The 23,177-nt window shown below is 65.0% G+C and overlaps 2 protein-coding genes and 1 long non-coding RNA gene across 3 annotated transcripts; all 3 read right to left on the minus strand.

Moving 5' to 3' along the window:
- Positions 1–1,389: 1,389 nt before the first annotated feature.
- Positions 1,390–1,768, minus strand: LOC136992172 (uncharacterized). Its single transcript, XR_010884236.1, has 2 exons — positions 1,698–1,768; positions 1,390–1,512 (listed from the first exon to the last, which is right to left on the minus strand). It is a non-coding gene; the product is annotated as an uncharacterized lncRNA (long non-coding RNA).
- A 21-nt stretch (positions 1,769–1,789) lies between these two features.
- Positions 1,790–6,519, minus strand: LOC136992136 (maestro heat-like repeat-containing protein family member 2B). Its single transcript, XM_067296994.1, has 11 exons — positions 6,377–6,519; positions 5,973–6,135; positions 5,479–5,672; positions 4,910–5,047; positions 4,605–4,716; positions 3,841–3,987; positions 3,354–3,536; positions 2,930–3,085; positions 2,313–2,435; positions 1,971–2,073; positions 1,790–1,905 (listed from the first exon to the last, which is right to left on the minus strand). Exons 1-11 carry the CDS (start codon positions 6,496–6,498, stop codon positions 1,790–1,792), a joined length of 1,557 nt encoding a protein of 518 aa, XP_067153095.1. The 5' UTR covers positions 6,499–6,519.
- A 749-nt stretch (positions 6,520–7,268) lies between these two features.
- On the minus strand, positions 7,269–20,014 carry LOC136992137 (maestro heat-like repeat-containing protein family member 2B; the record flags this gene model as incomplete). Its single annotated transcript, XM_067296995.1, has 29 exons — positions 19,990–20,014; positions 18,012–18,154; positions 17,684–17,806; positions 17,254–17,419; positions 16,706–16,804; positions 16,451–16,605; positions 15,869–16,012; positions 15,237–15,329; positions 14,687–14,756; positions 14,460–14,573; positions 13,945–14,018; positions 13,548–13,667; positions 13,077–13,184; positions 12,726–12,885; positions 12,421–12,461; positions 12,139–12,280; positions 11,487–11,539; positions 11,119–11,226; positions 10,696–10,815; positions 10,370–10,492; positions 10,036–10,188; positions 9,598–9,624; positions 9,123–9,245; positions 8,695–8,774; positions 8,462–8,597; positions 8,234–8,329; positions 7,842–7,946; positions 7,492–7,615; positions 7,269–7,327 (listed from the first exon to the last, which is right to left on the minus strand). Coding segments are annotated over exons 1-29 (3,084 nt in total), but the record flags the coding sequence as incomplete, so codon positions are not given.
- Between the last annotated feature and the right edge of the window lie 3,163 nt (positions 20,015–23,177).

Genomic DNA, 23,177 nt, shown 5'->3' on the forward strand with positions numbered 1-23,177 from the left:
AAATGGATTATGAGCCCCCAAAGCAGCCCACTGGGCCTCTCTTTCAGCCCCAAAAGCACAGCGTTTAGCTTCCCTTTCGAAGCCCCAGAGCAGACCCTGATCCTCTTTCTCAAGCCCCCAAAACAGCCCACTGAACCTGTTTTTGAACCCCCCAAAAAATAGGACTCAGCCCCCCTTTCTGAGCTCTCACACCAGTCGCAGGAACCCGCGTTTGAGCACCAGGAACGCAGGACTCGGCCTCCGTTTCTGAGCCCCCAAACCAGCCCCCGGAGCCTCTTTGGCAGCACCAAACCCGCAGCACTTGGGCACAGAGGCTCAGCCCTCTGCTTCACCCTCCTTTCACCCCCCTCCCAGGGCTGCACCACCCCGTGTCCGAGCCCCACCACAGCGCCCTCAGACCCTTCCCCAGCCCCCAGGCACCAGCCCTCCCCTCCCGGCCCCGGGGGCAAGGGTTTTTTTGGGGCTGGGGGGGAGCCCCGCGCGGGTCGGGCCGTGCTTGGGAACTACGCCGGGGGGACCCTCCCTGCACGGAGGGCCCAGCCACGCGGCGCTGCGCAGCCCCGGCGGCCGCTGGGCTCCGGCCCCTCTGCCTTCAGCTCACTCCGCCGCCAGCCGCCGCCCCGCAGCCCCAACCCCGCCCCAGTGCCGCTGCTCCGCGCCCCGCCGCTCCCGGCACCGGGCAGCACCCGGCGGCAGCACAGACGCGCCGCCACCGCGCCGGGGCCCGCAGCTGCCTCCCGCCCTGCGCTCGCCCCGCAGCCGCCTCTCCCGGCCGCCCACAGACCCCGCACCGCCCGCCCCCCCACCGGCACCGGCACCGGCACAGGCACAGGCACTGGCCCTGTCCAGACCCCCCGGCCCGGTTCGGGCAGCCCCGGCCGCTTCCGCACCGCTTACCTGCGGCCGGGCGGCCCCGCCGGGGCAGCGCTCGCTGCCGCTGCTGCCGCCGCCGCCGCCGCCGCCGCCAGCCGGGAAGCGGCAGCCCCGCACCAGCCCGGCCCGGGTGCCCCGCACACCGAGCGCCGCCGCCACCGCCCACCCCCTGCCCCGCCGCGACTCTGGGGGCCGGAGAGACCGCGCAGGCGCCGGGAAGGGGCCGCCCCGGGACCGCCCCGCCCCCGGCTCCGCCCCCGGCCCTCCCCTGCCCCAGCCCCGCCCCACCACGTGCTCCCGCCCCACATCGTCCTCGGCTCCCGCCCCAGCCCCGCCCCGGCCCCGCCCCACCCGCACCTCCGGCACCACCCCACCCCTCCTGCCCCGCCCCCGACTCCGGCTCCGCCCCCGGGACAACGGCCGCAGCCCAGAGCCGCGGGGACCCGGGCGCAAACGGCGGCGGCGGGGGCGAAGTGACTCGCGGGGCCCCGGCACAGAAACACCCCCGCTGCTGCGTGAGGCTCCAGCAAGGTTTATTTCAGCGACGCCTCGGAGGCTGCTCGAGGCCGGTGGCGCGGAGGAGCCGAGCGGCCGCCTGCTGCACCCGCGGGTCCCCGTCGCCCCGCAGCACCCGCAGAGCTGCAACGGCACCGGCTGCGGCGTTGGTGCTGGCACCGGCACCAGCCCCGGCCCCGGTCCCGGCCTCCCCGCAAGGGCGACGCGGCCCCGCCGCTGCCCCGCAGCCGCTTGCTGGCTCAGCGAGCGCCGCGGTGCTGGGCCCCAACTGCTGCGAGCCCCCGGGGCGCCGTGGCCCCGTCACCTACCTGCCGAGAGCAGCATCGCCTCCTCCCCCGTCAGCCACTCGGTGCCTGCGTGCTCCACGAGGACCCCTGCGTGCACAGGGCAACACCCGGCATCAGGGCGCTCTCTCCCTCCCAGCCCGGCCACATCCCACCCTGAGCACCTGCTCCGCCTTTCCCGCCCCCTGCAGCCCCTGCACCCTGCTCCGGCCGCCCCCACGCAGCTCCAGCCCTGGGCAGACGGGCAGAGTGGCGACGCGGGAGGCAGCAGCCGCAGAGACGCCCGCTCGGGCTCACCAGCGACATCGAGGGCTGCAGCCTGCAGATCCACGCAGCTCCGCAGGAAGCAGCGCCGGGTGGCGATGTACAGCGCCTGCTGGTGCTTGGGGCTCTCCTGGGCCTGGGGCAACACGGGGACACACTGTCCTTCTCTGCCCAAAAACGCCCCCGCTGACCCGCGGCAAGCAGGGCGCACGGATCGCGGGGCGCCGAGGAGCCAGAGCAGGGCCGGGAAGCACGGCCGGGCCCGGCGCCAGCCCCGCGACGGCGCCCTGCCGCCCTCGGCGTGTCACCCGCTGCCTCCCTCGGGGCCGGGAAGGGCCCCGCAGCCCCGTCGTGCCCGGGCGCGCAGCTCCTCACCAGCTGGCTGCAGATGTCGTCCTGCAGCTCGGCCGCGCTCAGCCGGGTGTTGACGGCGATGCCCTGCCGCACCCTCCTCAGCCCCAGAAACGGGGCGCACAGCCTCAGCGCGCCCTGGCACGCCTGCCAAAGAGAGCGGAGCCTGTCGTGGCTGCCCTGGGATGGCCAGGCCCTTCCCAGCCCTTCCCAGGGAGCTCGTCGTGCCACGCTCGGCTGGTGCCGGCCCTGGGCCCGCAGACGGGGCGCCCTGGGGGTGGTGTCCCGGCAGGAGGGAGACTTCCCCGGCCTTTTCCGCAGCACCCTGCAAACAGCACCACTGCCGGGCGGCTGCGCCCATGAGGCCGCTGCGAACGCCCGTCCCTGAGGGGGAGCAGGGACCTGGGGCAGGGACGGGCGCCAGGGACAGGCCAGGGAAGGGAGGCAGAGGTCTGCGACGGGACCGCGAGGGTGCTGGGGCGGCTGCCCTGGGCATCGCAGGGGCAACCTTGCTGGGACACTCTCGGGGATGCTCTGCAGAGACCCTGCAGCTGCTGAGCAGGCAGGAACGGCAGAAGTGTCCCCACGGGCACCGCGCGGCTTCACTTTTTGTGTTGCAAGCAAGTTCCTGCGGCTCTGACCATGGAGGCTCCCGGGTCTGGGTCCCGCAGGTGGAGGACGAGGCTGGCCCACGTATTTGCCAGTTCTTCGGTGAAGAAAGACCTCCACCTCCTCGTGGCAGAGGCGGCCAGCACCCCGTACAGGGTGAAGGCCGCCGAGCGCAGCGACGCCTGCTCCTGCAACCGAGAAACCCCAGCTGTCAGGTGGGCAACTGGGACACCTCGGACAACTGTTTCTGTAACACCCGAGCACTGCCAGTCGAGCGCAACGTCCTGAGAAAGGACCCCCAGAGGGGGTCACAAATAGCACCTCCTCCGTCTTCCCCAGAGAGAAGTGTCTTCCCTGAACCCTCCCGGTGCAGAGCTGCCCTTGCCCACACCGCCCCTCTTGGACGAGCCCGCGAGGGAGCCTTCGAGCAGGCGTTAGACAACACCGCTCACTTACAGCATCAAAGAAGGTCCTTGTGGCCTTGGCGAGGTCTTTGAAGGTGGAGCCCACAGCCTTCCCCTTCAGCTCGTCCACCACCTTCGCCAGCGCCAGCAGGCTCTCTGCCACCACCTCCGCCGAGGCCACGTCCTCCAGGCCCCTCCGCAGCGCCTCCAGGATGGCTCCCTTGTGCTTGCGCAGCTGTGAAGCGTAACACACACACGCACCTCTCGCTATTCCTGCCTCTGACCGCTCATCTTTCCCGTTGCCTCCGGGGCTGAAGCTTTCAGAAACAGCCCCCGAGCAGATCGCAGCCCAAGGGTCCCATTGGCACCTCAGTCCCCTTTGCAACCCGGATGATGCCCGAGAACAGAGCGCCTTCGGGGCAAAGACTCACACTTGCCTCTGCTGCTCTGCCCACTCTCTCTAACCCCTCCGCGCTCTCCACCTGCATCTCTCCGGTCATGCAGGGGCTGCGTTTCACGTGGAGGAAAGCCCCTCTCACCTTCTCCGGTGCTCCGCTGACCAGATTGCCCAGGCCGCGCGCCGCCATCTGCCGCACGGTGCTGCTCGGGTCCTGCGTTTTCTCTGCCAAGGCCCCCAAGATCGGCTGAAAGCACCTCCATTCCTGCAGCGCTGGCTCCTTCATCAGCTGCAGCACAGCAACCCGGCCGTCAGCATCGGAGACGGATGCAGACCAGGTCCGGGAACAACAACCACCCCGGGCTCGACACGAGGAAGCCCCACAAGCCCGGGCTAACTGCCCCGGTGCCCAGCAGCTTTCCTTTGGGCCCGGCCCAGGCTGTGGCTTCGGGGATGGCGAGCTGCTGGGGGCAGCACTGCCCCGTGCCCGGGGGAGGCCTTGTGCCCGTGTTTGGGGGGAGTTGGCCTCTGGAGAGGATTTGCATTGGGTCCCGGTGGTCGCTCAGCAGAGCTGCTGAGATCAATCGAACCTGGAAGCACGTCCTGGCTGGGGTCGGGGGAGGCCCTGGAAAGGGGGTCACTGATAGAAAGCCCATCTGTATTTCCTCCGCCACCAGCAGCAGTGACGAGGACCGGGACTGAGCGGTTTGGAGGGGCAATAGCATCCCTGGCAATAGCACAGGGGAAGGACGGGGAAGGGGGCAGGGAAGGGCAGCTCCCAGGAGGCCTCCTGCAAGGGGGGATCCGCTCCCGCCTCCACTGCGACACTTTCCGCCAGCACCTTCCCAAAGAGCAGCGTCAGGAGAAAACCCATCCCAAACCTCCCTCTCCCACCTTCTCGCTCACCTCCGCAAAGAAAGCCGCAGCCATGAGCCGCAGGTTGGCCGAGGGGGCGTCCAGCCACTGGGTCAGCACCAGCACGACGGGCAGCGAGATGGTCCCGGCGCGGAGCAGCACCCTGCGCACAAAGCACAGGCAGGCGACACACAATTACGCAGGCAGGCACCTGGCCTCGGCCCCCAAAATTCACCTGCTCCTGCGCAGGCTCTGGTGGGCAACTCGGAGACGCCCAGGCCAAGGGGAAGGGTCCCGCCAGCTCCAATGGGGTCGCAGCCACCCCAGAGCAGCGAGGCGCCTCCTGGGGCTCTCACCCGGTCAGGAGACCGACGCCGTCGGGGTGAGCCCGGGGGTCTTCCAGGGCGGCCCAGGCTCCCTGCTTCCTCAGCAGCCACAGCCATTTCCCGTCGAGGCACGTGCGCAGCACCGCCTCTAAGGTCTCCAGGGAAAGCCTGGGGGAGAGAAGAGCAGCCAGGCCTGAACCTCGGCAACAGGCATCTCGGGCAGCGCAAGGGAAACGCCGCCGCCGCCGCCTGCGAGGCCTTCGTTCACTCAGGCTCAGCCTCGCCGAGGGAGCTGCAAATACCCCTGAAATGACATCTCGCAACCCTGAGGTCTGCCAAGCTGCACGAAAACTGGCCTTTTCACCCTTCCTGATGCCCCAAACTCACTGTCAGCACTAGAAAACCCCAAGTTTCTAGACTTCACGCTCACACCTTCCTCCCTGGGAATCAAAGTTCCTCCAGGAGAAAAATGGAAGCAAAAACAACCAGAATCGGTTTCCCCACCTCGGAGACGAGGCAGGCCAAAGCGCTGCCTCGGGGCCATGAGCGAACATGGCCTGGTTACGGGGACCCTGCGTCTCTGTCCCGCTGCCTCCTACCTGCAAGGATTGTCATCGCTCGTGTGTCCCTTGAGGAACAGCTTTCGCTGGCTGCTGACTTGGGGAAACAGCATCTCCTTTCCCAGCGTGGCGCTGATCTGCTTCAGCAGCACCGGGAGCAGCTCCGGGAGCAAGCGCTGCACAGCCTCTGAGGTCTGCAGCGTTGACACCACCTCAAAGATGGCACGTGTGATCTGCAGAGAAATTCAACCACAAGCGGCCTGTGAAAACAAGGCCTTTTCCCACCTCTCCCCTGCCCGCCTCGGGCACCTTTACCGTCTGCAGTTTGGCTTTCGGCAGCAGCCCTGCAGGCTGCCTGGCAGCAGCAAAGGGTCTCGGCTGCCCCGCTGCCAGCGCTGCCCAGGGCCCAGCACGGCACCCCGCGCGGTTCAGGGGTGTTCACAGTGTGCACAGCGCACAGCGTCCCTCAGGCCGAAGGGTTATTTAGGACATCAGGTGCGAAGCTGCAGCAATGTGTCTGCCAGTGCACGTACCTTGAGAGGCTCCAGCGCAGCCTCATCGTCGTCGGCCTCAGGCTTGGCAGAGCTGGTCCTGGCTTGGTCGTTTCCTGAGTGCTTCAGTTTTTCCATCAAAACCCTCAGGAGCTGGTTCACAAAGAATTTCCTCCCCAGGACCCTCCACAGCTCCACGGTGTCACTGCAAGGCAGCAGAAGTTGCCCCGTGAGCCCGCAGGCTCTGCTACCTGTGATGCCCTTGGCAGCGGCCAAACGCTCTCCTGGCCTCGAAGGGGCTGGCGGGGGCCAGGCTCTGGGCACCGGCTCTTGCCACGCTCAGCCTTTCTCCCCCCGCAGCAGCACGATCGCCTTCTCCGCTGGCTCCTCCTGGCCCCGTCAGCGGTGGGTCCTGCCTGCCCCCAGGGCCGGGCCAGTGCACGTACCTGTCCATGGGCAGCCGCTTCTGCAGGAGGCTGTCGATGACGGAGCCAAGGTGGTAGCGGGCCAGCAGGGACACCGCCTCGAAGAGGACGCGTCGCAGGGTGTCCTGCTGCATGGTCGGCATCCGGATGTAAATGATGCTCAGGATTTCTGGCACCTGAACGCAGACCAAAAGAGCCGTCCTCTGCAGCCTTCCCTCGTCCTCCCGCACAGCCTCCCACCCTGGGCCTGTGGCCCCAGAGCCAAACCCGAGCGCAGCAGAGCCCGAGCAGAGGAGGCGAGCAGAGGCTCCGGGATCAGGCTGCCGGCACTTGGATTCGATAGAGCTGTCGGTGCTGCGCACGAGGGGCGGCTCTGTAGCCCCCGGCACCTGCACGAGGCGCACGGCAACGGCTGAGGCGGGAAGGCCAAAGCCCCAGGGAAAAGGCGCCTCTCTCACCTCAGTGAATAGCTGTCCCCCGCACGTCTCCAGGAAGGTGAGCAGCCACTCGCCAGCTGCCTGAGCACACGCGGGCCTGACCGACAGCATCCCGTCCAGGGCGGCAGAAAGGAAATCCGTGGCCTGCGCTGGGGGGATGTGTTTGCAGACGATCTGGGCAGAAATCACAACCAGGAGAGAGCACATCACAGGTCTGCTCCGGCTCTTCACAAAGGAGAGGAAGCTCGAGCGCCCGGGCAGTGGGGCAGTTCGCTAGGCCTGCAGGGTGCGAGTGCTTTACAGTGCAGCGGCGCAGGCAGGGCCTGGTGTATTCTGGGCGGCCGAGAGCTCTGCAAGTGTCTCCCTGCGGGCTGTTTGCTTATACACAGAGCCTGGACCCTGCCTGCGCTGGCGGCGCCAGGTACCTTTGCGAGTCTGGAGGAGGCCTGGAGCAGAGCCTCGGCGTCTGGGGCTCTCAGCCGCTGGCACAAAGGCTGCACCTCGTCCTCCTCGGCCCCCGTCTCCAGCGTCTTGCCTGCAGCGAGCACCAGGAGGAAAGGAAGGGCAGTGATGGGCACGGAGACCCCACCTCAGCCCACGGGCTGTGAGGAGCAAGAATGGAGCCCGGCCCCGCGCAGTCGTGGGGCGCGGGGGCAGTGGGGGCCCGGCTGGCCGAGGCTGGCAGGGGGCTGCCCTCACCTCGTATGCGGAGGAGGTGGCCGAGGCAGGCCCCTGCCCGCTGGCGGGACGTGGCCAGCGAGTCGCAGACCAAAGGCGCCAGCAGTCCCACCATGGAGCCAAAGGGCCCAAAGGAGTTTTCTCCCTGCGGAGACAGAAGGCCGACGAGAAGGTCGCAGGCGGCCCCGGCAGCCGATCTCCCTCTCCCGGCTGTGCTGCCACCTGAGCCCTGGCAGGGCATCGGGGCAGGCAGCGGTGCAGCCCCATAGCCCAGGAGACCCAAAACCCAGTGCCCAGCCTGGGGCAGAGCTCCCTGCCGGGCCGCAGCCAGCGGGGAGAGGGGACACAGCACGCGGGGGGTCTCTTCTCACCGAGAGCTCGAATCGCTCCTCGTAAGCGCCCAGCAGCTGGGCGCAGGCCTGCAGGGCCCTCTCCCGCTCCCACTCCTTGGCCGAGGTGAGCCAGTACTCCAGCACCTGCGCAAGAGCAGACCTGTCTCACAATAGGCGGCCCCGGCGAGCCCGGCCTGCCCAGCGCCACCCCAAACCTCTCCCTCCCGCGCAGAGTCCCGCCGAGGAGCTGGTGCCTCTGCAGCCGGCGGCGCGGCCCCTTCCCATCCCCGGCAGCCGCTCATGGAGGGCCCCGGCGCAGACGTGCCCCACGGCCACCTCGCGCCGACCCTGCCGACTCCACGGCCCAGCTCTCCCGCACACCCTTCGCCCGACCCTGGGGACGCCTTCCCCGTCCCCCCACGGATACTCACGTGCAGCATCTCCGTGAGCCAGCTGGAGGTGAGCTCTTCCTCCAGCAGGGCTGTCAGCAGCTCGCCGAGAGCCCCCATGGTCTGCGCGTGCGGACACTGCGAGCGGGAGAGAAGGACGGGCGTTGGGCCGCACACGGAGACGCCCGGCTCTGCCGGAGGGGGCAGAGCGCAGCGCGGGCTGCTGGGGGGATCCCCCGGAGAGGCTGGGAGAGAAGGGCCGCCAGGTACCTGCACAGGCAGAGCGTTTGCTGCTGTCGCCCCTTCCTCTTCCGCGGGCTCCAGGGCAGGCAGAGGCATCACGCTCTGCAAACACTGATCCAGGAGGTTGCGGTTTTCCTCCCGGGTCAGCGACGGCTTCAGTTTGCTGACAGAGAAAAAGGAGACCAGAAAAGAGTCTTCCTACCACTCCCCAGAGTGGGTCACACGACACCCCCCCCACAGCCCCGGCGGAAAGACCCTACCTCAAGTGCCCCACGGCCACAAACGCCTCCTGCCGCACCGGGGACGCCAGGCAATCCCGGGGCTCTGCCTTCACGAAGCCCTGGAGGTCACAGAGACACGCGCACGGTGGGCAGCGGGCAGCCACCGAGAGCCCTCCCGCCGCCAACAGGCTCTTCTGCTCGCCCTGCCCCAGGCACAGGCGCTGGGCGCCCGCACGGCTCCCACAGCGGCACCGGGGCCGGGCAGCCGCCCCACCGCGGACAGACCCGCTGCTCTGCCCAGCGACGGCCACCGGGCACCAGCACCCAAGGGCCCCGCTGCCCGGGGACGAGGCTCAGGGCGCTCGAGAGGTCGCGCGCGGCCAAGGCAGAGCATCGCCCCTCGGGGCGCCCGGCCTCGGAGCTCAGCCCCAACCTCCCCGGCGGCACAGTCCCGGCCCGGCACTCACCAGCAGGGTGCCCAGCAGCTCCCGTTTGTAGCAGAGCTCCCCGCGGCGGGAGCCCCCCGCCCCCTGCACGGCCCGGCTGACCTCGGCGACGCTCCGGATCAGGCTCAGCTTGAGCTGCACGTCCTGCGGCCCGGCAGAGAGAAACACAGCGGCACCGATGAGGAACTCCTCACAGCGCCAAAGGCGGAAAGAGGCGCACGGCGGGGAGTCCAGCCCCGGAGCACAGCGCCGAAGGGCGACTGCGGCTTCCAGGAGCCTCCGGGACCTGGGCTCGGCACACGGCTCGGAGGAAGGAAGCCTCCTCTCCCCTCCCGGGAAGAAGCTCCCCCTGGGGAGGCACGAGCTTTCCCCGCTACCTACCGCAAGGAGACCCCCCACCTCTGGCCTGGGGAGTGGGAGAGCCGCTCCGGCACGCCTGCGATGGGAAAGGTGTGCGGGAAGGGCAGGAAGCAAGGCCCCACGGGGCAGGACTTACCTTGGTGGAGAAGGCGAAGCCCAGCACCTGCAAGGGGAAAGGGCACAGAGTGAGAGGCAAGGAAGTGCGGCGCACAGACGCAGGACACGCAGCAACGGCCCCAGAGCGCACAGGCGCTGCGGGACAGCAGAGACGGACCAGCACTGCTGCGTCGCCCTCCACCAGCACAGGCAGGGCACAGTTGCCCCTGGGGCACTGGGGGGACTCGGGGCTCGCAGGAGTTTCAGGGTTTCAGACCCAGAAAACGCCCAGAGCAGCTGCAACGCGGGGACAGGGACATGCAGAGGGATACGGGCTGGGTTTGCGACTCGGCCTTCAGCACAGACCCCTCCTCGGGGCTCTTTCCTAAGTGACGGCCCGTCGCGATGAGCTCCAGCTCGGAGCCGGGCTGGGGCAGGCGGCACGTCCGTGTGGCCGGCCCTGCGCCCGCGCACCCACCTGGCAGCTGGCGCGGTAGTGCTGCAGGATGTGCCCCACGATTTCTCTCTCCACGCGGGCCGGCAGCTGCTCCCGGGGGGCACAGAGCGCGATCTGGCTGTAGGCCAGCATGAGCGCCATGTGCGTCCATGCTCTCTTCCCCTCCTGGTATTCCTGCGCCGTGGGAGAAGCCACGAGACGTCAGCCCAGCACCTCCGTCGCACCCCAGCTCCCACTGCCTCCCCACCAAGCAGCTGCCCCACTTTCCACGCAGCAGCCACCACTGCGCTGCTGCTGGCTTAGAAGTGAAAATAAGGCAGAGGAAAGGCAAGCCAAGACCCCCGGCATCCTTTACCTTCAGGCGATTGAAAGCCCCAGACACTGGCCTTTCCTCCATGCAGGCCCCAAACTCCTGCACCACCTCCAGGGCAAGGTGGAAGTGGCTCTCGGCAGCGCCGGCTACAACAGAAATCATTCCCTGCAACACAAGAGGAAGGGTGAGTCGGCCTCTGGCCCACACACAGCTGCAGCAAGCTCCGAGCGACACTTGCGATATCGTCCCACAGACACAGCAGTGACAAGGACATCGGAAGAGCCTGGAGCGCTCTGCTGGGAGACATCACTGCTCCCTGGAAACACAGAGGGGCTCTGGGCAAAGCAAGGGGACAAGAGGAAACTCACCTCTCTCTCCGACTCCTCCAAATAATTGGTTCCTAATAGGTATTTCTTCAATTCCCCACGGACGTAGGGCACGTGCTGACACGCTGCCAGCGACATCCCGATGGCCTTATACAGGAAGGCCTGGAAGAGAAGAGGCCACCGCAGACGTGGTCACGCACAAGGTGGCGGCACAGAGCCGGGCTGTGACGCACCAGCCCGCACCAGGCACAGCTGAGCTGGCCACGGCGCCCGGCCGTTCAGCCCAGCCCCGCTGCCCAGCGGCGCGGAGAGCAAAGCCTGTCTGGGGAAGGCCCGGGGAGCCGGGGAGCCCAGCCTGTCCGCAGAGGGCAAGAGCTGCAGGCACAGCCCCGGGCAGCGTCCCGGGCTCTCCCGCCACCGCCCACCGGGAACGGGAGCAGGAACGAGGCCTCGGCAGGGACCCACCTGCTCCCGGGACAGCTGGGGGTAGCTGCCCATCTGCTGGCTCAGCTCGAAGCTCAGGCCCATGGTCCAGGCCTGGCTCTTGATCGTCTCCAGCGACGTCCTCAGGAACTAGGGGAAACACCAGTTGCAGCAGCCTCTCCCCGGCCCCTTGGGCCAGGGCTGCTCGGCAAGCGCCCGGCGCTTCTGCTCTCTCCCTCCCTCCAAACAGGGAGCCCGAGCGACTGGCCCGCTGTCTTTCGTGTGTTTCCTGTTCTCTAAACAGAACTGGCATTTTCCTTCTCAGGTTGCCCCTGCTCCTCGTTAAGTTTCCACCCACACCTTCCCCCTCTTTCCCACCAGCATTTGCTGCCCTCGCAGCAGTGCTCTACCTCAAGCAGCAGGCGCTCCCACTCGGCAGAGTCCAGGCAGCTCTCGCTTTCCCCTGCAACACCAGAGCAAGAAAACGCTCCGTGTTACTTAGCACCAGAGAAGAGCCCAGGGCTCTCCTCTGCACTCAAACACCCGCCAGGTCCCACGCCAGAAGGGGCCGAAGCCGGGAGGCTCGAGCCCCAGCGCCCAACTCTTTGCAGGCCCCAGACACCTGATGGACCCTGGGGACGGGGGCCAGAGTCACTGACTCAGGTCGGCCACAGACCCGCCGGTCCCGATCCCCATCGCTCGGCTGCAGCTCCCAGAGCAGACCAGGCCGTCACACGAGGGCACGGACCACGCACACACCTTTGCACCAGGCCACGTTTCACCCACCCCCAGGAGCGCCACGTCTGGCCCTCCCAAACACCCACCCAGCAAGGACACCGGGGGCTGCAAAACCTGCTCGTGGCAGTGACGGGCAAGAAAGGCCCCCTCCCCTGGAGAAACTGCTCCGGGGTGTCAGCGCTCACTCCCTGGAAGGGGGACGGCTGCAGAGCAAGCGCTGAGAAACCCAGGGCCAATTGCCCTCCCTCACCCCTCTGCACGCTGCCTTTTCCTGCCTCCCCCACGGCCTCTCCAGCCTCTTCCTCCCCGACAACGGCACTTTACCTTCCAGGTACTGCAGCAGGAAGGGGATCTTCACGGCCCACACCGTCCCCACGGCGCCGTGGATCTCTCCACACAGGGCCTGCAGCAGCCGCAGGGCAGCGACGCCGCAGCCGCCACCGGCGTGAGGAGCCGCCGCCACCACCTGGCAGAGGGCAGGCGAGACCTGGGCTCGGGGCGGCCGGAGGAGCCGCAGCTTCTCCCAGCAGGGAGGGCGGTCGCTTGGCCCCGACCTCTCCCGTCCCCTCGAGGCCCCCAAAGCGTCTCCCCGCGGCCCCTACTCACCAGCAGGCGAGCCAGCAGGGCCTGCGGCGTCGGCAGCTTGGCTGCGAGGAGAAAGAAAGGCCGCTGAGAGCTGCGCCACCCGCCATACCCTGCCCCTTTCCGGGTCGCGCAGCCCCCGTGCGGCCCATGGGCTGGTGACCGGCTGCTCTGCCGCAGCCCTGTCCCGGGCGTTCCCAAGGGCTCGGCAGACGGAGGCGCAGGCAGCTCCAGCGCGGCTGGGAAACGCTGGGAAGCAGAGTGACACGGGCTGCCCCGGCCCCCGGCACAGCCCGGCACAGCACACGGCAAGAGTTTCGCCTTCCTACCTCGATCCCGGAACGCCACAACACCGGGCTCCTCCTCTCCGTCCTCATGCCCTGCTCTCTCCCGTCTCTCCGCCAGCTCTCGGAGGCATCGGGAGAGTGGCACCAGCGTGCCCGTGTACTGGGCTGGCACAACGTACTGGAGGAGCCGTGGCCACAAGAGCTGCAGGGAAGAAGGAGGCAGTTCAGCACCTCGGGGCTCCCAACTCAGGGCCAGCTCAAGAGCCCATTTTAGCTCCGAGATGGGAACAACGCTGTGCATTTCCACTCGCCTTGTGCGCATAAGGGCCTGCTTGGGGAGCAGTTTGGGGAGAGTGGGGCAGGGAGGCAGCAGCAGGGCGCCAGATGACTTACTTTGGTCATCCCCCTGACGGAGACATCCAGAGAGTGCAGGATGTCCAAGCACAGGGCTTGAAGATCTGCTTCTTCCTGCGCTTCTGCCTGAGAAAGGTTCCTCTGCGCCTGCAGACACAGTTTGGGCAACACCAGCATCACTCCCTGTCCCTGAGATGGGAGGCTGAAGCACCAACCACCCAGCGCTCCCGTGATGCTCCCCTGGGAGCACCCCCCTCGGGAGGCAGGAGAGAGCAGAAAGTCCCACACGAGGGGCCAGGTCCCAGGTGAAGCAAGGACTAAACAGGCCAAAGCCCTCCCCCGGCATCCTCCGAGATCCCCCCGAGGAACGGTGATGGGGACGCCGCTCAGCCCTCTGCACCGCTGACTGCAGCCCTGCTGTGGGGGGCTCCCCATTCCCAGGGCGCCCGCAGGGGCTCCCAGGACACCCTGGGCACAGAGCAAAGCCCAAGCGTCACACTCTGCCCTCACCAGTCTGACGGAGGCCTGGCTGAACCTGGCGAAGACGTGGGCCACCAGATCCCAGGCCGAGCAGCTCTGCACGCTGCAGCTGAGCAGCTCCTTGGTGAAGCACAGAACTGCCCTCGCCACCTGCCACGGAGGAGGTTGCAGTTACCCCCTCTGCTCAAAAGCCCGGGGGCACCCGCCTTCGCACCGATCCAGCCCGTGTGCCCTCTGGGGAGACCATGCGGGTGCAGGAGACCCCTCTGCTCCCGCCGTCGCTGCCATGCAGGAGAATTTCCACGGGGAAACGCTCGTCTAGGCTCGACCCCCAGCAGCAGCCCCGCTGGGGGCTGGCCAGGCTCTGCCCCGAGCCACAGGTTTCTCTGACGCCCACCACGCTGCCGCCCCTCGCCAGCCAGCTCACCTTCCTGCTGGGGTCTCGCAGCACAGTCCGCACCGCCTGCACAAGCAGCGGCAGGCTCTGGCCTCCCTCCGCTGCTGGAAAAGATGGGCAGAGGCGTGCGCTGAGGCAGAGCCCTCGCTTCCGCAGGGACCTGACAAAGCTCCCAGCTTGTTCACACACGAGCGGCCCAGAAAACCGGGCACAAGACTGTGACGGCCGAGGAAGCAGCAGAGTCCCCCAGTGACTCCGTTTACAGACACAGCTGTGTGATGGGACCGTCTGTTATAACAACACAGAGCACTGCAGAAACGCGATGGGTCCCTGCCCTGTCACTGAGCGCTGAGCACCGTCACTGGAGCATCGCCGTTTACAGCTGCCCCGTCACATCCCTGTCCCCACAGCCACATAGCAGCTTGGCTGGGGAACAGGCGCTTGGCAGCTTGTTTCGGGTGTTTGTACATCACTTGCAGTCGTGTCTGTCCCCAGCCCAGCAGCCCAAACCCCTGGCCAGCCTCGCTGCGCCCCACACCACTGACCTGCAGAGCGCACCAGGGCTCTGAGCAGATCCAGGGACACCACGCGAGCGGCCTCGCTCCTGCTCCCCAGCTGCGAGTGCAGAAATGCCACCGTGTGCTCAGGGCAAACTCGGGCTGCGAGGGAAAAGTCGTGCTCTGCCTTAGCCACCCAGGTCTTCCCCCACTTCAGAGGTTTGGGAGAGAGCAGCAAGGGCGCAGCGGTGTCCCGCGCAGTCTCCTGCCCTCACCCAGCAGCAGCACGCAGTAGGACAGCTCTGACCGGTGCTCCTCGCTGGGCTGCTTGCTTTCATCACTGAGCTGTGGGAACAAGGCGCGCTTTACAACTAGGTGCCTAGTGTTTAGCCTTCCCCCTCCATCTCTCCCTAGGCAGTCCGAGCCCTGGGATGGGACCCACAGCCAAAACCCACCCCACCCCACTGAGGTGCTGGCCACCTCCAGAGGTTTGGGGTGGCCGCACTGCCCAGGGGCCGCGAGCTGAGCAGGTTCAAAGGCTGCGCTCGGGGTCTCTGGGCTCCAGAGTGCTGCAACGTGGCTGAAAGGGACGTTGCTGGCTGAGCTGGGCTCTCCCCTGAGCCTGCGCACAGCAGCCACAATCAGCTCTACAACAGCCCCGAGACCCCAGAATGGGAGAGGACTCCAAGTATCTGCAGAGACTTGCCCTTAAGGCAGATCCCGCTGGAAGGACGCTCTGCCCGGACGTCCAGCAGGACTTTCCCCTCAGCATGAATCAGGTCTGCGGCACCCAGCGCAAGCGGTGCAGGGTCAGGCTGCCCTTACCTGGCTGTGCACAGCGGTGCTGATGGCCTGAACCTTCTTCTTGGGGATGGGGATCTTCACTTCCCCCAGAATCTCAAGAAAATAACTGAGACCCTGCAAGGGAACGGGGGAAGAAGAGTGGGGCTGTCACCTAAAGCAACGTCTTAAGAAAGGAAACCCAGCATTTCTGTGAGGAAGTCCTTAACTCCAGCCCCCAGGAAAAAAAACCAGCCCTCCTGCACAGGGCTTCTCGGGTGTCCTTCCCTCCCAGCAGCAGCCTTAGAGGGCCTCTCCTCTGGACGGAGCCCGTCTGATGACCTTTCCCAGCACTTCACACCCCTCACACCTCCCCTCCCCGCCAGACAGGGCTGGACGGCGCCCGGGCGTTAGAGCAGAGCCTCTCACGTGCACGACACCCCAGGGACAGGGCTCGAGGCTTCCCTTCCCGAGGAGGTCAGGCCCCGGGGACGCTCAGCTCCCTCTCAGCCCCACCTGGGCTGCTCTGGTGCTGCCCGAGAAGCTCAGGAGGCCTCAAGCCTCCCCTGCTCTCTCCCTTTCTTCTCAAGGGGTCCCGGCTCCTCCAGGCACCCCACAGCACCTCGCAGCACATGCACACACCCCACGGCCCCACCGTGCCCCACATAACGCCTCACCTTGGTCACCCGCGAAGTGTCCTGGACCTGCTGATACTGGCCCAGGAGCCAGGGCAGCTGCTCCCACACGCGCCCGCGGTGCTTCTCCTCGTGCAGGAGGAGGCCCATCATGGCAGCCATCGCCCCCAGGACGGCCTGCTTGACCTGCAGGGAGGGCAGCGAGACACTCTTCATCGGGGCCCAAGGTCCTGCCACCCCGACACGGTCTGCCCCCCCACAGAGAGGCATTTCCCTGCTTCCCCTGCAGGAGAAGGGCTTGCTCCTGAGCACAGGGCACGTCCCCAGCCCTGGCCCCCCCGGCCCTGCCCAACGGCCCCCGCATTTGCCTGCTTCCCGGCAGGGCGGCCCCGGCCCCCTGCTCCTGGGCACGGGCAGCGCCTGAAGCTGCAGTCCCGCATGCTGCCTGTCGCCTGCCACCGTCCACACTGCCACCGCATCGGCAGGGTCTGGCTTTGGGCGCTGCATCAGACACCCTGCACCCTCCCCGGGCGCCTCTCCTCCCACACGGCCCTCACACGGAAAGACGGACAGACCGCGACAGCGCTGCTGCCGCCACGGGGCTGGGATGGCAGCCGTTCTCACCTCCTCCTCCTCCTCGCAGCCCAGCCAGCTGCCGACCACGTGGCAGAAGAGCGGGGAAACGCTGCTGCAGAACTGCGCCTCCCCCATGCGCGGGAAGGGGCATTTCTCCCAGTGGCGCAGGTAGGTGTTTGCGGCCTTCGCCCACTGCTCCAGCACTGCAGCGAGAGGAGCGAAGGAGGGTCAGGAGTCTGCGGCGGGGAGGAGACCTCACTCTGCCGCCCCGGCCCTTCCCCTCCCCGCGGGGCCGACACTCACCGCCGCAGACAGCGCGCAGGGTCCGCCTGCTCCCCACCTGGCTCAGCATCGTCTGCAGGGCGAAGAGCGTCATTCCCACGAAGGGGACGCACCGCAGGGCTGCAGAGAGGGCAGGGCAGAGGCACAGAGTGCGGCCGCCGTCAGAGGGAGCCGGGGCAGCGTGCGGGGACACCCCGGGGACGCGCGGCGGGGTTGGGGGGTGCCAGAGCTGCCCGAGGGGCTGGGGCAGGCGCTGGCGTGGGGAGGGCTCGTGGGAGGGGGCTTGACGGGGTGCTGGTGCCTGCCCCAAGTGGGCAGCGGGGCAGCCCTTCGGGGGCCTGGGAGGGCGGCGGGGGCAGAGCCCGCCGCCTTGGCTCTCCCGCTGCTCCCGTCCGTAGCTCACTGGGATGGGGGCTATGGCCGGGCCCCGGCCGGCCCCGGCAGCCAGCGAGGGGCACCGAAACCTTGCAGCCTCCGGCTGAGCACGGAGCATTTTGGGAGGAGTGGGCAGGATCCCTTCTGCTGGTTACCGCAGAGCGTAGCCCCGAGCCGGAGGCCGAGGGCCCTACCGTAGCTGCTGGCCAGCTTGCCCAGGGTGACAAACACAAAGTCCTCCGAGATCTCTCCCAGGGCCCGCATGTGGCGCTGCAGCTCGTACATGACGTCGTCGAAGTGGGAGCTGGCCAGGGCCACCAGGACGTCGCTGGCAGCCGTCCGCACGTCCTCCGTCACCCCCTGGCGAGAGCAACGAATCCCCCCTCAGCGGGAGAAAGGCCGAGGCAGCCGGACAGGCTGAATGCGCCGGGGCCCTCTGCAGCAGGGCTGGATACGGCCTTTTCTCGTGCGCAGGCGTATCCATGGGGAAGGAGCTGTCACAGGGCGTCTGGGACCCTCTGACGGGTCGTAGTGCTAGACACAGGTCCTCAGAGCCCTCCTACAGTTTACAAAACCGCGCTCTAGCCAGCCGCCTCTGGCTGCCTTCGGAGAGGAGCAGCTCACCTGGGCCGCTCTCATGTCCCTCGAAGCCGCTGCGATCACCCTGCTCAGGACAGCGCTCTGCAAGCGGCCGTCGTCGCCCTGCAAGACTCTCTCCAGCTCTCGGTACGTCTCCGCTCTGTCGCCCTGGGGACACAGCCCAGAAGGGAAGAGCTTGGCCTTGCTTCTCCTTATCACCAGGGAGCCCCAGAGCTGGGGACACGGGCCCCGCCAGCGGCAACATCCGCAGCACGTGCGGTTCGCAGGAGGGCAGCGGCGCCCTTGGGAAACCGGGGACCCTGCTGGGCCCCTGCAAACCCACGCGCAGCACAGCACAACGCCCCCGCCTCACCTCCTCGTCTTGCAGGCGGTTTGACAGAGAAGTCACCCGGTCAGCCAAGGTGGGCACGGCTGCAGGGACGGACTCTGTCGCCCTGCCTCCATCCTCGGGAACGGGAGGTCGGGACCAGCAACCTCCGCAAGAGAAGAGACCCTCTGAAAAGAGAGGAGGAGAGGATGAGCGTCAGCTCTGCTGGCCTCAGCTGCCTGCACTGTTTCGGGGCAAACGGCTCCCCAGCCTGGAGAGAAATCCTTTCCCTCAGCGCTAACTCTGCAGCCAGGGCTGTATCAGCAGGCAGGCAGCCGGCAGGGCCAGGGGAGGGATTCCTCCCCTCTCTTCAGCACCAGTGAGACCACCCTGGCTACTGGTGCAGTCCAGGCTCCTTACTAAAAGATAGAGATGATATAATGGTATGATATAATGGAGTGGGCCCAGAACAGAGTCCTCAAGGTGGCTGGGGGCTGGAGCACATGATATGCGAGAGCAGGCTGAGAGAGCTGGCTTTGGTCAGCCTGGAGAAGGGGAAGGGAGAACAGTGTATTGCTGCCTGCAACTACCTAACGGGGGATACAGAGAAGATGGGGCAAAACTCTTCTCAGAAATGTACCTGGACAGGATGAGAGGCAACAGGAACAAGTTGGAACATGAGCAATTCTGATGAAATATTAGACAAAAACTATTTCCCATGAAGGTTTGGGGCTGAGCTGCTGGAAAGCAGCTCTGCGGAGAAGGACCTGAGGGTCCTGGTGGACAAGTTGACCATGAGGCAGCAACGTGCCCTTGTGGCCAAGAAGGGCAATGGTATCCTGGGCTGCATTAGGCAGAGCATTGCCAGCAGGTCGAGGGAGATGATCCTCCCTCTCTGCTCAGCCCTGGTGAGGCTGTATCTGGAGGACTGTGTCCAGTTCTGGGCTCCTCAAGGCAAGAGCTCCTGGAGCGAGTCCAGCGGAAGGTTACTAAGATGCTGAAGGGACTGGAGCATCTCTCCTATGAGGAAAGGCTGAGAGAGCTGGGCCTGTTTGGCCTGGAGAAGAGACGCCTGAGGGGGGATCTTCTCAATGTGTATAAGTATCTGAAGGGAAGGTGTCAAGAGGCTGGGGCCAGCCTCTTCTCAGTGGTGCCCAGGGACAGGATGAGAGGTGACGGGCACCGACTGAAACACAGGAGGGTCCATCTGAACATAAGGAGACCTTTTTCACTGCAAGGGTAACAGAGCACTGGAACAGGTTGTCCAGCGAGGTTATGGAGCCTCCAGCCTTGGAGATATTCCAAAGCAGTCTGGAAACAATGCTGGGCCATGTGCTCTAGGTGACCCTGCTTGAGCAGCAGGGTTGGACTAGATGATCTGCAGAGGTCCCTTCCAACCTCAACTGTTCTGTGATTCTGTGAAGGTGGTCAAACACTGGAACAGGCACCCAGGGAGGCTGTGGGATCTCCATCCTCAGAGATATTCACAGCGTGACCGGACAAGGCCCTGCGGGTCCTGCTTTGAGCGGCAGGTTAGACTCCAGTGCACAGACGTCCCATCCCCCCTTGGTTATCGTGCGAGCATAACGCCCAGAGCCTGCTGGGTTTGGAAGCAGGGGGCCTCTGCTACCGAAACAAGGTGGATGTTATCAGAGCCACCAAGCCCATCAGGCCTGACTCCTCATGAGGCAGCCTCTAAGTCCCCTGCACTGCTGTGTGGAAGTGCAAAGCAGACCAACAGCTCTGCATGGTTTGCTCCATTTGCCATCTCCCTCACGGTCAGGGCACATTAGCTCCTTGGATGGAAAGTGCATGAAACGAGGGCCTGGAGGGAGCTGCATGGGAGCAAGGAGGAGGTTTTCTCCTGAGGAGCCGGTGCACTTGTAGGGTCCAGGGGAGTTCCCGCAGCATCAGAAATGGCCAGCCCTGCTCAGTGGTGCTGAGGGTTCGTGCTCGGGATCTCCTGCAGCCTGGCCCTGGCCCGGCCCCAGCCCCGGCCCTGGCCCCGGCCCCAGCCCCTCACCTCGGAGTGCCCGGAGTCTCCGCATGGCGCTGGGCCAGGGACAGCGCTGCTGCGCCAGCCCTGCATGAGAACAGAGTGGGACCGTGGGGACCCGCTCGTACGCGCCACCTTCACCGCCGCAGAGTGCTGCGGCCAATGAGGGCCTGCCCCAGACACGCCCGCCTGCATCACAGAGGGCTTCCAGCCAATGAGGGCCTGTTTGGGGACACGCCCCTGCGCATCACAGAAGGCTGCTGGCCAATTAAGGCTCGCCCTGGGACCCGCCCGTGCACGTCACAAAGACCTGCCAGCCAATAAGGGCTGTGCTCCAGGGCCACGCCCACTCAGGGCAGGGGACCGGGTAGGGCAGCAGGCAAAGGACTCCAAAGTGCCCCAAAGCCAAATTTCCCCATTTCCCTCAATCACTCCAATCTCCTGAGTTTCCTTGAAGGGGTCTGGTCACCAACTTGGCCTGAGCAGCGGCTCCCAGCCCCTCCCGGCTCTGGGTCCTACCCTCGGAGCCAGAGGTGACCTGCTCCTCTGTCCTTGTTGGCCAGCCACAACCTGAAACAGGAGTTGTGTGAATGGAGACACTTATGTGTCCCCAGCTGAAAGCTGGTGGAAAGCTGTGATCTGCATAACAGTGTGACCTCCCCATTCACATTGCTTTTGCTGCACCTCAGCATCATATCCCTTTCCCACGCCTTGTTCTCCCTAAATCTGTGCCACATAAGAGACATCCTGTTGGGAAAGGGCTAAACGCATCTTTGCTGACCAAAGGCAGAACTGGAGTCTCTCTCTCTCCATGGGCAGCTGACGCCTGTCCCTCACAACAGGTCAGAGCTACACCACACTGACAGGCCCTGGCAGCATTTCAGGGCCAAGGTAAATGTCTGGGGGCCAGGGACACCAAGAGCACACAGCAGCCTGGGGGATCTCTGAAGTCAGCACATACTTATTGAGGCACGGCCTGTTGCCCAAAGGAGTTTCTCCTCCAGAACATGCAAAGAACAGGAGCGAAGGTCTCAGTTACCATAAGAAGCCAAAACGACATTAGGATCATAGGATATTTGAGCTTAGAAGGGACCCTGGTGGATCTGCAGTCCAATCCCTTGCTCAAAGCAGGGTCAGCTATGGCATTAGAGCAGGTTGCCCAGGGCTTCATCTAGTTGGGTCTTGAAAACTTGCAGGGATGCGACGAGGAAGGCTAAGGCCCCTTTGGAATTAAATCTGGCAAGAGATGTCAAGGACAGCAAGAAGGGCTTCTTCAAACACATCAGTAGCAAGAGGAAGACTAGGGAAAATGTGGGCCCTTTGCTGAACGGGGTGGGTGCCCTGGTGATGAAGGATGCAGAGAAGGCAGAGTTACTGAATGCCTTCTTTGCTTCAGTCTTTACTGCTCAGGCCAGCCCTCAGGAACCCCAGATCCTGGAGGCAAGAGAGAAAGTCTGGAGGAAGGAAGACTTTGCCTTGGTGGAGGAGGAGTGGGTTAGAGATCATTTAAGCAAACTTGACACCCACAAATCCATGGGCCCTGATGGGATGCACCCACGAGTGCTGAGGGACCTGGTGGACATTATTGCTAAGCCACTCTCCATCATCTTTGAAAGGTCATGGAGAACAGGAGAGGTGCCCGAGGATTGGAAGAAAGCCAATGTCACCCCAGTCTTCAAAAAGGGCAAGAAGGAGGACCCAGGGAACTACAGGCCAGTCAGCCTCACCTCCATCCCTGGAAAGGTGATGGAGCAGTTCATCCTGGAGGCCATCTCCAAGCATGTGGAGGAAAAGAAGGTGATCAGGAGTAGTCAGCATGGCTTCAGCAAGGGGAAATCATGCCTAACCAATCCGATAGCCTTCTCTGATGGAATGACTGGCTGGGTAGATGAGGGGAGAGCAGTGGATGTTGTCTACCTAGACTTCAGCAAGGCTTTTGACACTGTCTCCCATAGCATCCTCATAGACAAGCTCAGGAAGTGTGGGTTAGATGAGTGGACAGTGAGGTGGATTGAGAACTGGCTGAATGGCAGAGCTCAGAGAGTTGTGATCAGTGGCACAGAGTCTAGTTGGAGGCCTGTAGCTAGCAGTGTCCCCCAGGGGTCAGTACTGGGTCCAGTCTTGTTCAACTTCTTCATCAATGACCTGGATGAAGGCACAGAGTGCACCCTCAGCAAGTTTGCTGACGATACAAAACTGGGAGGAGTGGCTGATACCCCAGAGGGTTGTGCTGCCATTCAAAGAGACTTGGACAGGCTGGAGAGGTGGGCAGAGAGGAACCTCATGAAATTCAACAAAGGCAAGTGCAGGGTCCTGCACCTGGGGAGGAATAACCCCATGCACCAGTACAGGTTGGGGGTTGACCTGCTGGAAAGCAGCTCTGCTGAGAAGGACCTGGGAGTGCTGGTGGACACCAAGTTAAGTATGAGGCAGCAATGTGCCCTTGTGGCCAAGAAGGCCAATGGTATCCTGGGGTGCATCAGGAAGAGTGTTGCCAGCAGGTCGAGGGAGGTGATTCTCCCCCTCTACTCAGCCCTGGTGAGGCCACATCTGGAGTACTGCGTCCAGTTCTGGGCTCCCCAGTACAAGAGGGATGTGGCACTACTGGAGCAAGTCCAGCGAAGGGCTACAAAGATGATTAGGGGACTGGAACATCTCTCTCATTAGGAAAGGCTGAGAGAGCTGGGCCTTTTTGGCCTGGAGAAGAGAGGCCTGAGGGGGGATCTTCTCAATGTGTACAAGTATCTGAAGGGAGGGTGTCGAGAGGATGGGACCAGACTCTTTTCAGTGGTGCCGAGCGACAGGACGCGAGGCAACGGGCACCAACTGAAACACAGACACTTCCATCTGAACATGAGGAAAAACTTTTTCACTGTGAGGGTGACAGAGCACTGGAACAGGTTGCCCAGAGAGGTGGTGGAATCTCCTTCTCTGGAGATATTCAAAATGCGCCTGGATGCAATCCTGTGCAATGTGCTCTAGGTGACCCTGCCTGAGCAGGGGGGTTGGACTAGATGATCTCCAGAGGTCCCTTCCAACCTCAGCGATTCTGTGATTCTGTGATTCTGTGACATGTTGCAGGTCTTTATTTTAGTCTGTGTAGTGCAGCAGGACTCAGCGCCTGGCTGGGAGTGTGACTGTGTTATGCGAAGCACTGTGCACACCACAGCTGGAGAGCGCCCGTTCCTAGCACTGCCACGTCACCAGCCAAAATG

The sequence above is a fragment of the Apteryx mantelli genome, chromosome 5, assembly GCF_036417845.1.
Source record: "Apteryx mantelli isolate bAptMan1 chromosome 5, bAptMan1.hap1, whole genome shotgun sequence".
Classification (NCBI taxonomy): domain Eukaryota; kingdom Metazoa; phylum Chordata; class Aves; order Apterygiformes; family Apterygidae; genus Apteryx; species Apteryx mantelli.